Source organism: Momordica charantia (genome assembly GCF_013281855.1).
Source record: "Momordica charantia cultivar OHB3-1 chromosome 9 unlocalized genomic scaffold, Mcharantia_2.0 BLBB01000009.1, whole genome shotgun sequence".
Classification (NCBI taxonomy): domain Eukaryota; kingdom Viridiplantae; phylum Streptophyta; class Magnoliopsida; order Cucurbitales; family Cucurbitaceae; genus Momordica; species Momordica charantia.
The window spans coordinates 15,790,678-15,804,832 of NW_028275167.1; the positions used below are offsets into that span (position 1 = coordinate 15,790,678).

At 38.8% G+C, this 14,155-nt stretch overlaps 1 protein-coding gene and 1 pseudogene across 1 annotated transcript; both read left to right on the plus strand.

Annotated features, from left to right (window-relative positions):
- The first annotated feature begins 5,582 nt into the window (after nt 1–5,582).
- Nucleotides 5,583–12,795, plus strand: LOC148209071 (uncharacterized; annotated as a pseudogene).
- A 98-nt stretch (nt 12,796–12,893) lies between these two features.
- LOC148209072 (uncharacterized) lies at nt 12,894–13,460 on the plus strand. Its single transcript, XM_088117410.1, has one exon. The coding sequence runs from the start codon at nt 12,894–12,896 to the stop codon at nt 13,458–13,460; it is 567 nt and encodes a 188-aa protein (XP_087973536.1).
- The last annotated feature ends 695 nt before the right edge of the window (nt 13,461–14,155 follow it).

The following is a 14,155-nucleotide window of genomic DNA, read 5'->3' on the forward strand; positions in this document are numbered from 1 at the left end:
CAGATAATTATCTTCAGATTGTTGGGTAAATATACGTTGTATATATGAACTGTGTAGTAATGACAAACATATTACAACGTAATTGACTACAAATGATATAAATTTGAACAACTTGATGAACACCAAAACTTGATAAAATAGTCGAGGGTCGCTTCAATAGTACTGACCTGAAGACAATTATTCGCTCTGCACAAGTTGCTAGCAGACTACAGCGATCGTCTCAGCAGGATACAACGACTAGCTAACTCCAGTAGAATTGCAAGCTCGAATTACTCGGATCTGGCAGAACTCTTAGACACTTGCTCTCAACACAAACAAGAACAAGAATTCAAAAAGAAGAGAGAATTATTGTGAGAGGAGGAGAATACTCAATTAATGTATGCTTGTATATCTCAAAATGAAGCAAAACAACGACTATATATAGTTGTCCAAAATAAGTAACATCCCATAAGTTTTTAACACAAATAAAGTTACAAATGAGTAACTTTGTAACTTTAACAAAATCAAAAGAAAAAACTCATTATTTAAATATATAACTTCAATTTCAATAAAATGAAGAAACATAACAACTAAAACAATTGATAAACAACATGTAAAATGAGATTCACAACGTACATATGAATTAATAGTTACGAATTTAATTTTCGGATGTTAAATTCGTAAATATTCAATGGTTTATCAATTATTTATCAAAATCACTTTCTTTCACCCATTAAAACTCCAACAATTTGATCCTCTTTGTTTTTCAAATTTTTTTTTTTTAATTAAAAGCTGCACCTAGCGACCGGATCCGTTCTGGCTTCCAAGAATTGGTATTAGAGCGGTCTTTGGTCATTCTTTTAATTGAAAAAAATATATTTTGGCGGAAATTTTTCTTGAAAATTGTTTTCTGTTTCATGTATGTATGATGTGTAGACACCGTATTTGGTCCGGCTCGCTTTCGTTTTAAAAAAAAATTAATTATTATTTTGTTTTATGTTTTTTGATTTAGTTTAAAATAACATAATTTATTTTATTATAAAATTTAATGTAAAGTTTTAATTAAATCAAATTAAGTTTTAAAATTAGATTTTATTTGAAAATAATTGTTTTTTTTAAATTGATTTTAAGATAAAAAAAAAAGTTTTTCTCCCCTTTGATTTTTTCCTTCATAGGTGTATCCCCTCCCCTTCTTCTCCTCCCTCTTTTTCTCTCTTCTCTTGCCTCTTTTTCTTTTTTATCGTTATTTTTAGGTGTATTTAAGGAGAGCTGCAGTGGGGAGGAGAGGAGACAGAACACCCATACAGAGAAGAATTTACTTCCTTCTTTCTCTCTACAATCACCTTCTCTTCTTCTTCACCCGGGCCGGCGACCCCAATGATACAGAGACCGCACACGTCCCTCGGTGATCACAAGTTCAGACAACCTGCACCACAGTAGTCCGGTGCAAAACTTCTACAACCGACGCACGGATCACTGACCACCTGACTTCGACCTCGAGTGCTCCTTCACGGTTTTCAGACCCGCGGGCACACCCAGAATTTCCTTACTGCAGTACGTGGTATAGAAAAAAGTTGTTTTAAAAATGATTTGATTTTTTTTATTTGTTTTAAATAAGCTTGTTTTAAATATATATATATATATATATATATATATATATATATATATATTTTTTTTTTAAATAAATTTGTTTAAATATGATTTGATATATTTTAAAATAAATTTGTTTAAATATGATTTGATATATTTTAAAAAAAGTTTGTTTTAAATATGATTTGATTATTTTTAAAATAAGTTTGTTTTAAATATGATTTTTTTTATTTTATTATTATTATTATTATTTCGGTTTTAGTTTTATTTTTTTTATTTTTTTTTAAAACAATTTTTTTAAAATAAAGATTTGTAGAATAAGAATTAATACTAAGTTGTATCTTGTGGTGTTGGCATAGTGGTAGGTTACTTAGGAGTAATTCACATGTCTTAGATTCAAGTCTTTGCTTGCCTAAATTAATGTTTTTTTTATATCATTATTTTACCAAACAGCTATTTTAGATAATTTTTTTTTAAATATAAAAAAACTTTCGTTTTTATAAGATTTCAAATCTTAAAACATTTATATAAAATATTAAATAATATCTGAAGATGTTGACACATTGGTAAGAAGTTTGTATATGGATTCTAATGTCAAAAGTTCAAGTCTTGATGGGCCCTACACTAGAATTATTTTTTATTTATTAATTTTTCTTTTCTACTAAATAATTATTTCGAAAATCCCAATGACAGAAATTGGATCTTTCCAATATTCTCGAGGTGATAATTTGTTTTTCTAATGGTCTTTGCGCCACTCATGCTCGTTGGTTCATATTTTATCGTAAAATATGAACCAATAAATTTGGGACATTTAAAATCAAACACAAAAGTATTTTTCTTTTTAGATCAAAGTATAATAGGATAATTTTTGACAAAATATGGTACCTTTTTCGAACGGGTGTCGTAGGGTGCTAACACCTTCCCTACGCTCAACCGACTCCCGAACCAAAATTCTGTTTTCGTAGACCAAGTTTTTTAAATAGGTGACCAATCACACCTCGTAGATGATTGGTGGCTCTAGAAAGAGACCCTTCAGGGGATGACGTCGGCCGCTCCGCGTTGCGATGACATTGCGACAGCTTAGCGACTCCACTAGGGACCTTTAGAGAGTCAAGCCATTATTTTTGTCATTTATTATCTTATTATATTTCTTTTTTTTCCTCCATTCTTGTTCGCTTTGTTTTTTTTTGTTTTTTTTTGTTTTTTAATTTGGTTTGGCATCATATGCATCTCGCACAAATACACAAGCCTCCTACACGGGCTTCACCTTTAAGATTAGATCGGAGACTGAGTAGTGTGACCTTCGTGGAATTTCGGTTCCCGTGCAGGCGCATGAAATTCTCCACTCAAGTTGACCATACCGCGCAAGCGTATGGAAGATTTGGGAGCCGCTTCCCTCTAGGTTGTGTAGGCGTTAACTTTACACTCATTTTAGCATCATATTTCTGCTATTTATTTATTTGTTTGTTTAGTTTATTTCCGTTGGTGTTAATAAAGTGATTTGTTTAAAAGAGCCTCATGCATTCTCTCATTTAATAATCGTTATTTTTTTTTACAACAATAAAAAAAGAGTTTCGCAACTTTCCCTTTAAATTTATTTTCTTTCAATTTTACCAAAATTGACCTAAGTCTTAAATCATTAACATTGATAGTAAATTAAAGCATGAGTTCCAGTAAGGCTCCTAGCCAAGAGTGGAGAGAGCAAGACCAAGAAATTGTCCATCAATGGTCAGAGAACATGCAACATACTCTGGTGACGCATTATCACAGAATGTAATCATGCCATTTCAAAATGTAACGTTTCCAGAAAATCAGTTGGATATCTTGAAGCGTTTATGGGAAGGTTTAAGACCAGATAGAAAGACCTAGTTCATAAAAAAGTATGGCCACATAGCGCAACTCCTGTACGTGCGAGTAAACTTCTCAGTGTTGAGAGCATTAGTTCGACATTGGGATCCAGCCTATAGATGCTTTACTTTTAGCTCAATGGATATAACCCCAACTATCGAGGAATACCACACCCTCTTACAAATACCACTACAAGAGAAAATTGAGGTTTATTCATATGATGGTGGGTTTACGTTGAAAAGGGCAGTATCGCTGCTTGTAGGGAAGATATCTGCTGGTGAGATTGAAAAACATGTGAAAAGGAAGGGAGAAAACACATGCTTGCCGATAGAATATATCCTGAGTCTCCAGCAGAGTTTCGTTAATGAAGAAAGGGAGCTCTGTGCTTATTCCACTTGGTTTTATTCCCTAAAGTTAGTGGGTACGTTGAAGAGCGGGTGGTCAAGCTATTTGTCAAGGTGGAGATGGGGGTTAATCTCGTAATACCCATCCTTGCAAAAACTTTCCGAGCACTAAATTTTTGCAGATCGCGAGGAGTAGGGAAATTTATAGGTTGTGCTCAGCTGCTATACATTTGGATCCTCAGCCATATAAATTGTCCACCAGAGTTCAAGTGTCCTCAGGTCAAATTTTCATGATCGTGGAGTAGATTACAAAATCCCATCCTTGAATTCAACCAAGCAGATTGGAGTCAAATTCACCCAGGAAAAGAAGAGTGGAGCATTTTCTTTGCAGGACTAAGGCCAGAAGACGTGGAGTGGAGAGCCCGATGGATGTCAACCAAACCTATGATGTATAGGTGTGGTAAATTTCACAGTCTACCGTTATTGGGTCCATGAGGATGTGTATCTTATGCCCCATTAATGGTACTGCGTTAGATATGGGTACGTCAGTTTATCCCCGCCACACATGACTTAAGAAACTCTGAATTTACCTATGATGTTGGGTTTTGCAAAAACAAAATTCAGGAGGTCGTAAAGGCGTGGAAGACGATTGTCAGAATTCAAAGTGGCAATTACCACGATAATATATTTGAAGGATATGAACAGTGGCATTCGAGTAGAGGAAAAACTGTGGTTCTCTTACCAACCGACAAGGGCAAAGGAAAGCTAGAGGTTCCCACTAGGAGAATTCTTTCTGAAATGAGCCCAACTCAGCGGAAGGTTCGCAGGATAGAATACAAGCTACGAGAAGGGAACCCCACATCAGCTAAAGAAAGACTACAACTAGGGTTCAATCAAAATCTACCTCGAAACATTGAGCTGGAATTACAGCAGGCAAGAAGGGAGGTCGGTTACCAAGGGAAAGAAAACAAACCGCTAGAAGTAAAGGTTCGGGACCCTAACAGAAGAAAGTATGAAGAGAGCTCACAAGCAGCCTTGAGGGCGCGAGATAATCAAATATCACAACAAATGTCTTCTCTACAAACAGAAATCATGTCCCTTCGTGAAAAAGCCATTGTGCTGGAAGAGAAAGAAGTACAGTTAGCTCAGTACGCTCACGAAAATCAAAGATTAAAGGAAACCGTTCAGGCGCTTTCAAGCCGTCTCGACAAAACCCAAAATGTTGCTGATGGGTTAATGCATGATTATGCTCATATCAAGGAACAATACAACCAAGTGGAGTATGAATTAGACCATGTGAGGCGCGATAACACATTGTTGCGTCATAATTCAGAACATGTACCCACCCAAGTCAGACAGGCAGCCCGTAGGGCAGATGGTTTAGCTGAAGAAGCACGAGCTCTCACATCGGCCATTGCCCCTACACAGCCGAATGGCAAAAGCACACTCAAGTTCTTGGGCAAACTTCGACGAGATCTAGAGCATTGGGGACAGTTTTATTGACACTCTGCTTTAATGTACTTTCAATTCCATGATTTAAGTATTGAGGTTCAAATTTGGCATAATTGTTATTTTCTTGTAATCTTCATTTATTTATTTATCCAATTTATAATAAAGTCACGAACTTATTTATGGTTTTCTTTCTCTTTCTTTTTGTCTTCTATTTTTCTAAAAAACAAACGGGATTGTTCAAGATAGCTCGCTCACTGGCACCACATCGCACTTACCGTACCAGACACAGGGCAAGATTAATGATGGAAGATCAAAAAGCCGAGCAGGAGAAAACAAGGAAAGATATTGAGGAGTTGCGATAAAAGTTAGATGTCATCCCCCTCGCGTTGGAAAAAGGCAAAGCGGTTGCAGATCCTGCTACATCTAGCAACCCTGTCCATGAACCGCAAGAAATCCCGCCTTATCCACCTAGGTACGGTCCACCTCTTAGGCCAGTGGCAGAGGGTTTCATGCCACAATATACAACGTACAACCCTCTGTATGACGTCCCGGCTGGTCAGTATCCGCATCCCTTTGTTAAGGGAGCTCAGCAAATCCCAACCAACATCATTTTTCGAGAGCCCGAGCAAATGATGTCACCCCCTACAGTTGATAAGCACCAAGGTTGCTCGTGTTTACAAAGCTAGAGGTCCTTCTAGGATCCTTGCAAACATTCACAAAAACGACTAACTTACCGAATGATTCCAACCAAGAGTAAAGTTAGAAGATGAATCACTCTTAGATCGGACTTAGAATCTACGATGGTCACTCCTAGATCCTAAGACGACTCACTCCAGAATTAGCTTGATCGAGACTAATCCAATGAATCGGTTTAACACCAAACCTAAAACAAGATTTGAAAGAAGCAACACCAAAAGTGTTAAGGAACAAAAGTTCTTGAATTTCAATATGTTTTAATCTTAAGTTCTCCATAACAAGAGCATTACAAGCCTTTAAATAGGTCAAATGGTCGTTCAACATAAGAACACCAAAAGTTTTTCAAAATACTACTTAATGCAAATTGTAGAAAATAAGACATGCAAATTAAAACTTGATTGCACATCATTCTAGACACTTAAATGCGGATCAGAAAACGTAGTCATGCTTCAAATGGTCTTATCTATGTGCTGTAGGAGGCGCTTCACATTTGGATATGGTTTGACAACTTTTGACTTCACAAACTCCAAAGAGGTGCAATCTGCAAAGGCACCTGTTCACGAATCTGCACACTTTTTTTGTCCTCCGTGCCATCTCTCAAAATAGACAACTTTTTCCGTGCCATCTTTGCTCCATTCTCTTCTTGACTCATTGAAGTAACATTATGAATAAATTCGGGCTCAAAACTCTTTGTTGGTTCTTGTGCATTAACAAGCTTTTGAAGGTGCAGTGTGAAAGCCTCTTGAATCTTCCTTGCCTTTCTTGTAATAATTGCTCCTTTGATATATGTAATTGGTCACAAATGGATTCGTATCAACAGTCTTTAACCTAGGTGGTCTCCCAGCCAAGACAGACCCAGTCGGACAAAATGCCCCCAGTAACGAGAAATTCAAAGTTCTGGAGGAAGGATTAAGAGCAATAGAAGGGACGGACGTTTTTGGCAACATCGATGCCTCACAATTGTGTTTCGTGTCTGGATTAGTTATCCCTCCAAAATTCTAGGTGCCAGAGTTTGAGAAGTACGATGGTTCTTCTTGTCCTAAGAATCATCTTATAATGTACTGTAGGAAGATGGCAACATACGTCTAAAATGACAAATTGTTGATACACTGCTTTCAAGATAGTTTATCTGGTCCGGCCTCTCGTTGGTACATGCAGTTAGATAGCTCTCATGTTGGCTCGTGGAAAAATCTGGCCGACTCCTTCCTAAAACAATATAAGCATAACATAGACATGGCTCCAGATCGCTTAGATTTACAAAGGATGGAGAAGAAGAGTACAGAGAGCTTTAAGGAGTATGCTCAAAGGTGGAGGGACACGGCAGCTCAAGTCCAACCTCCTTTAACAGATAAAAAGCTATCTGTCATGTTCATCAATACCCTAAAACATCATTTCTATGATCGGATGATAGGAAGCGCTTCCACAAATTTCTCTGATATTATGACCATCGGAGAAAGGATCGAATACGGGGTTAGACATGGGCGAATAACCAGTACTGTCGATGAGCCATTGGCCGCAAAGAAGGCAAGTCATTCCAAGAAGAAGGAAGGTGAGCTGCAAATGGTGGGAGCAGACCGACACTCTTGGAAACAACAACCGTACGGTCGGACATCGCGATACACTCCGTATTATTACCCAACACCATACGGGTATAATCAACCATTTGTGAATAATGCAACTTTACATTACTCCCCTTATGCTTCCCAAAATTTTCGACCCCCAGCCAGTCAAAATTTCCAATCTACCCCAACCAATCAAAATTTCCAACCTAGGGGTCAGCAGCATAATACGTTCTATACTCAAGGGCAGCAGACTAATAGAGGGCCACGTAAACAGACCCAGTTTGACTCAATCCCCATGACTTATACTGAGCTTCTGCCTCAGTTATTTCAAAATAATCAGCTGGCACTTGTACCTGTAGATCCGATCCAGCCTCCATACCCAAGATGGTATGATGCAAATGCTCGTTGTGACTATCACACAGGAGCCATAGGGCATTCAACAGAGAACTGCACTGCATTGAAATACAGGGTTCAAGCTTTGATCAAGGTAGGGTGGTTGAACTTTAAAAAAAAAAATGGGCCTGATGTAAGTAAGAATCCGCTGCCGAATTATCAGAATGTCCAAATAAATGCAATCGAATGCCAAGGGATCGAGTCGAAGAGTAAGGTTGCTGATATTACAACCCCTATGGAAGAACTATTCGAAATTCTCTTGGGCAGTGGATATGTATCAGTGGAATACCTATGCCCAAACCTCAAGTATAAAGGGTATGATGAAAGTTTGACGTGCCCGTTCCACGCTGGGGCAAAAGGTCACTCCCTAGAGCAATGGCGTGCATAACTGATGTTTTTTATAGGATCAAGCTATTAGAAAGAATTGAAGCATAAGCGATCATTTGAGGGAAACTAGAGCGAAAAAGAGGAGCTTGTCGAAACCACATCAGCGCCGCAGCGCCATCCTTTAGCGCCATGGCGTGCGTACAGGTCAGAATTGATAGCAAAATCCCGAAGAAGCAGCGCCGCAGCGCTGTATTGTAGCGCCATGGCGCTACGAACTTGCACGTCCGTCACAAATCTGGGACGGCGCCATGGCACTGTAGCGATGCCCTAACTTAAAGAGAAAGATGAGTGCGCCGTTTGGGGGATTGGAAGAGGTGAAAAAGGATTCTGGAGAGGAGGGGCTCGGGTTTTGAGGCAAGAAGGCTGAGGAGATGATTTTCGAGGGCTCGTGATCGTGGAGATTGAGTCGGGGACGGTCAATCGACACTACGACTTTAGTTTCACTCCCTAGAGCAATGGCGTGCATAACTGATGTTTTTTATAGGATCAAGCTATTAGAAAGAATTGAAGCATAAGCGATCATTTGAGGGAAACTAGAGCGAAAAAGAGGAGCTTGTCGAAACCACATCAGCGCCGCAGCGCCATCCTTTAGCGCCATGGCGTGCGTACATGTCAGAATTGATAGCAAAATCCCGAAGAAGCAGCGCCGTATTGTAGCGCCATGGCGCTACGAACTTGCACGTCCGTCACAAATCTGGGACGGCGCCATGGCACTGTAGCGATGCCCTAACTTAAAGAGAAAGATGAGTGCGCCGTTTGGGGGATTGGAAGAGGTGAAAAAGGATTCTGGAGAGGAGGGGCTCGGGTTTTGAGGCAAGAAGGCTGAGGAGATGATTTTCGAGGGCTCGTGATCGTGGAGATTGAGTCGGGGACGGTCAATCGACACTACGACTTTAGTTTCTCTCCTTTCCCTTATCTTTTCTAGTTTTATTATGAAATTCTTTGTAGGATTTTATTGTATTTTGGTGAACATGAGTAGCTAATCTTCTTGTTCTAGGGATTGACGTAGCCGTTGGATTTATTTGTTGGATTTATTAACTTTTGTCTTGATTGATTTGTGTTTTAATCTATTTATGCATTTATTTGCTTAATGTATCTTGATCATGGATTAATTGTTGCTAAATCTGAATCTTATGCTCGGGAGAGGTGGTTTAGGTTGGAACCTGAATGCATGACTGGGGTAGTTCTAAGATCGGGAGATTTAGAATTATCTTAGAAGTTTTTAAAAAGATTAAGACTTAAGGCCCTGCTTGTTAATGAAACTAAATAGGGATATTGGTTTCTTAATAAGTGGGAGAATTAATTGTGCTCGGGAGAGACTTTTATGATTCTTGATTTCTTGACTTATAGATTAATTGCATATTCAATCTCGGCATGTTTAATTTGTCTGCTCGTAGGTTCAATTGGTGAAATCATTTCCCTAGGACCCGTTCTCCATAAGAGTTTTCTTAGAGTTTTTTTTTTACTTTGTTATTTTATCTTTTGTGTGTCAAAAGAAATTCCTGATTGTTTCTCTAGATAAAATTGGACATTAATATCCGTAGTACTCGAGTGACTAGAAAACCAATCCAGTAGACGATATCGGTAATTACTTACCACATTTATTAAAACTTGACCCGTGCACTTGCGGTAAGCAATTTTTGCAATAGAAGCACATCGGAATACATTGTTGGAAGCCTTAAAGCAGGCTTTTGTTTCACAAGACATCACAGTAGATAATTTGAGCAACGTTGTGGGGAATATAACGGCATCTAGCTCCATCACTTTTACAGATGTGGAGATACCACCAGAGGATACAGGACATACCAAAGCTCTCCACATCTCAGTTAAGTGTAAAAACTTCCTAATAGCAAAAGTCCTTGTGGACAATGGATCTTCTTTAAACATAATGCCAAGATCCACGCTAGAAAAATTATCGGTTGATATGTCCCATATAAGACCTAGTACTGTGATAGTAAGAGCTTTCGATGGAGCTCGCAGCACTGTTGTTGGGGATATTGAGATCCTGATCCAGATAGGTCCTTGCACCTTTGACATAACATTTCAGGTTATGGACATCACATCAGCTTATAGTTTCGGGGCGACCGTGGATACATTCGGCAGGAGTAGTTCCATCCACTTTACATCAGAAAATTAAGTTTGCGGTTGACCAAAAGTTAGTGATCATATTGGGACAAGAAGACATTCTAGTCTCAAGGCTTGTTTCGATGCCATACGTTGAAGCAGCAGAAAAAGCTTTTGAGACTTCATTCCAATCATTCGAGATTGCAAATGCTACAACTTTACATGGGAAGTTTGGAAGACCTAAGCCACGACTTTTAGAGGCCACCTTTAAAGGAAACAACGGGAGTTTAGACAAGCTGCTGAGGATGGCTAAAAAACACAAGGAGGTTCGAGCTAGGATATAAGCCAAATAGAGGTGACATCACCAGAGTGCAGAACCGTGAAAAAGCATAACATCTAGCAAGATTTGGGAATAGGGAGCATGATAACCCAAAGAGGACTGTTCCACCTCTCAGCCACTCCTTTAGAAGTGCCGGCATAATCCATCAGGAGTACGATGAGAGCTCTGTAGTGGCAGCATGACAGAAGAAAGAGAGCAAGTTGGACCTTTTGTCTACCCGTTCCCAGACGGTTTTGAGCTAAGCAATTGGAGCGTGTTAGAGCTATCGTCTTTTGTAAATAATAAATCAAATAATACTGAGATTGAATGCGATAATGATTCGAAATACGAGCTCGATACACCTATATACAATATTGAATCTGATGAGGAAAAAAATGACGAGCCCTCTGCTGAGTTATTGAGAATGCTAGAAGAAGAAAAGATGTTGGGACCCCATGAAGAATTAACTGAGACAATTAACTTGGGATCACAAGCCGAAGCCAAAGAGATTAAAATAGGCACTCATATGTCTTCAGAGAGTCGCAAAAAGTTGATAGAGTTACTTCATGAGTATGCTGATGTTTTTGCTTGGTCCTATCAGGATATGCCTGGTTTAGATACAGACATCGTAGTGCACAAATTGCCGATCAACCCAAAGTTCAAGCCGGTGAGACAAAAGTTACGAAAAATGAGGCCAGATATGTTGATCATGATAAAGGATGAAGTAAGGAAGCAAATCGATGCAGGGTTCCTTACAATATCTAATTACCCTGAGTGGGTGGCGAACATTGTCCCTGTACCAAAGAAAAATGGACAAGTAAGAGTGTGTGTGGATTATAGAGACTTGAATCGCGCAAGTCCAAAAGACAACTTCCCGCTTCCTCATATCGATGTTTTGGTTGATAATACTGCTGGATTCTCAACCTTCTCCTTCATGGATGGGTTCTCAGGATACAATCAGATCAAGATGGCACCTGAGGATCGTGAAAAAACCACATTCATTACGCTATGGGAACTTTCTGCTACAAAGTTATGCCATTTGGGCTAAAAAATGTTGGGGCAACCTACCAGCGTGCCATGGTTACTCTCTTTCATGACTTGATGCACAAAGAAATTGAAGTTTACGTGGATGATATGATTGCTAAGTCAAAACAGGGCGAGGAGCATACAACTATTTTAAGGAATCTGTTTGATCGATTGAGGAAGTTCAAATTGAAACTCAATCCCAACAAAATGCATATTTTGGGCAACCACTGGAAAACTCCTGGGTTTTGTAGTAAGCCAAGAAGGCATTAAAGTTGACCCAGATAAAGTCAAAGCAATCATAGAGATGCCACCTCCACAGACGCAGAAAGAAGTCAGAGGATTTCTAGGACGACTCAACTACATCGCAAGGTTCATATCTCACTTAACAGCAACTTGCGAACCCATCTTTAAATTGCTCCGTAAGAACAACGATGGGGTATGGAGTGAAGATTGTCAAGCAGCATTCAATAAGATTAAGCAGTATTTGCAAGACCCTCCAGTTCTTGTGCCACCAACTCCAGGACGACCCCTTATTTTATATCTCACAGTGACTGAAGGCTCAATGGGATGTGTACTGGGGCAGCATGATGATTCAGGCAGGAAAGAACGTGCAATATATTATTTAAGTAAGAAGTTCACCGATTGCGAGACCAGATACTCTCAAGTAGAAAAAACTTGTTGTGCTCTAGCTTGGGCTACTCGACGTCTAAGACAATACATGTTGTATTATACCACATGGCTCATTTCAAAGATGGACCCCATAAAGTACATTTTTGAAAAGCCATCTCTCTTGGGTCGAATTGCAAGGTGGCAGGTTCTCTTGTCCGAATATGATATTGTCTATGTGACTCGAAAGGCTATTAAGGGGGGTGCTTTGGCTGACTACCTAGCTCAACAACCTATAAATGACTACATACCGGTGAAGTTCGATTTTCCAGATGAGTATATCTCCACCATAACCACAAGTGAGGAAAGTTTAGACCCGCAAACTTGGACCATGATGTTTGATGGTGCTTCTAACGAGTTAGGTCATGGGATAGGGGCTATTTTGATATCACCCAAAGGGGAACTATACCCTCTTACCGCTAGATTATGTTTTGACTGCACACATAATATGGCAGAGTATGAAGCATAATTTCCAATAATGCAAGGAATTTGAACAACAAATTGATGAGTGAGCTCTGTGAACACTTTAAGATCAAACATCTCAACTCAACCCCTTATCGACCTAAGATGAATGGTGCAGTAGAAGCCGCCAACAAAAACATAAAAAGAATAGTTGAAAAGATGACTGTAACTTACAGAGACTGGCATGAAATGCTTCCGTTTGCCTTACATGGTTACCGCACCTCAGTCCGTACTTCAACTGGGGCAACGCCATTTTCTTTAGTTTATGGTATGGAAGCTGTTCTCCCTATTGAAGTAGAAATTCCATCATTGAGAGTTATCATGGAAGCTAAGTTACAAGAGGTTGAGTGGGTCCAAAGGCGTTATGAGCAGCTAAATTTTGTAGAAGAAAAGAGGTTGACGGCATTATGCAGAGGACAACTTTACCAAAGAAGAATGATGAAATCCTATGACAAGAAGGTGCACCCAAGAAGGTTTAGAGAGAGAGATTTAGTTCTAAAAAGAATTCTCCCATTACAGAAAGATCATCGAGGCAAATGGACCCCGAATTATGAAAGACCATTTGTGGTGAAAAAGGCTTTCTCCGGAGGAGCACTAGTTCTGACCAACATGGATGGCACTGAATTTTTAAATCCAGTCAACTCAAATCATGTTCGAAAATATTATGCATAGTTTCTGATGTATTTCGAAAAATTTCACTTTGATCTCAGTATTATGCTTGAAAGGCAGTTTTGTGTAGCCTGTGTCAAGACTGGTCCGTTGTCTTTTAGTTTTCTGTTGGTTAAATCGAACCCGATAGATCGTGGTCGAAGCCTGTGTCAAGCCAGGTTTGTTGCCTTTTAGTTTTCTGTTGGTTAAATCGAACCCGATAGATCGTGGTCGAAGCCTGTGTCAAGCCAGGTCCGTTGCTTTTTTTTTCTCTCTCTCGCCTTCCCAATACTCTGTCTTTTGCCTTTGTCTACCCTTTTAGTTCTGCAAGGATACACAAAGGGGGGCAAGCTGTAGACACCGTATTTGGTCCGGCCTTTTTTTTTAATTTAATTTATATTATTGTATTTTACTTTAATTAAAAAAATATCATAGGTTTACTTTATTATTAGTTTTAATATAAAGTTTAAATTAACTAATTAAAAAGGTTAGATTTATTTAAATGTTTTTTATTTTATTAATAAGAATATAAAAATAGTTTTGTTTAGATTTTGTTTTATTATTAAATAGAAAAATGGATAAATAAAATTTGATTTGTTTTAAAATAAAAATACTCATTTTGTTTCCTGTTTTCCCTCGTCAAACCTACTAACGTGGCATCTCCTCCTCCCTTTCCTTCCCCCCTTTTCTCTGGCTTTCTTATTTTAGCATATATCACC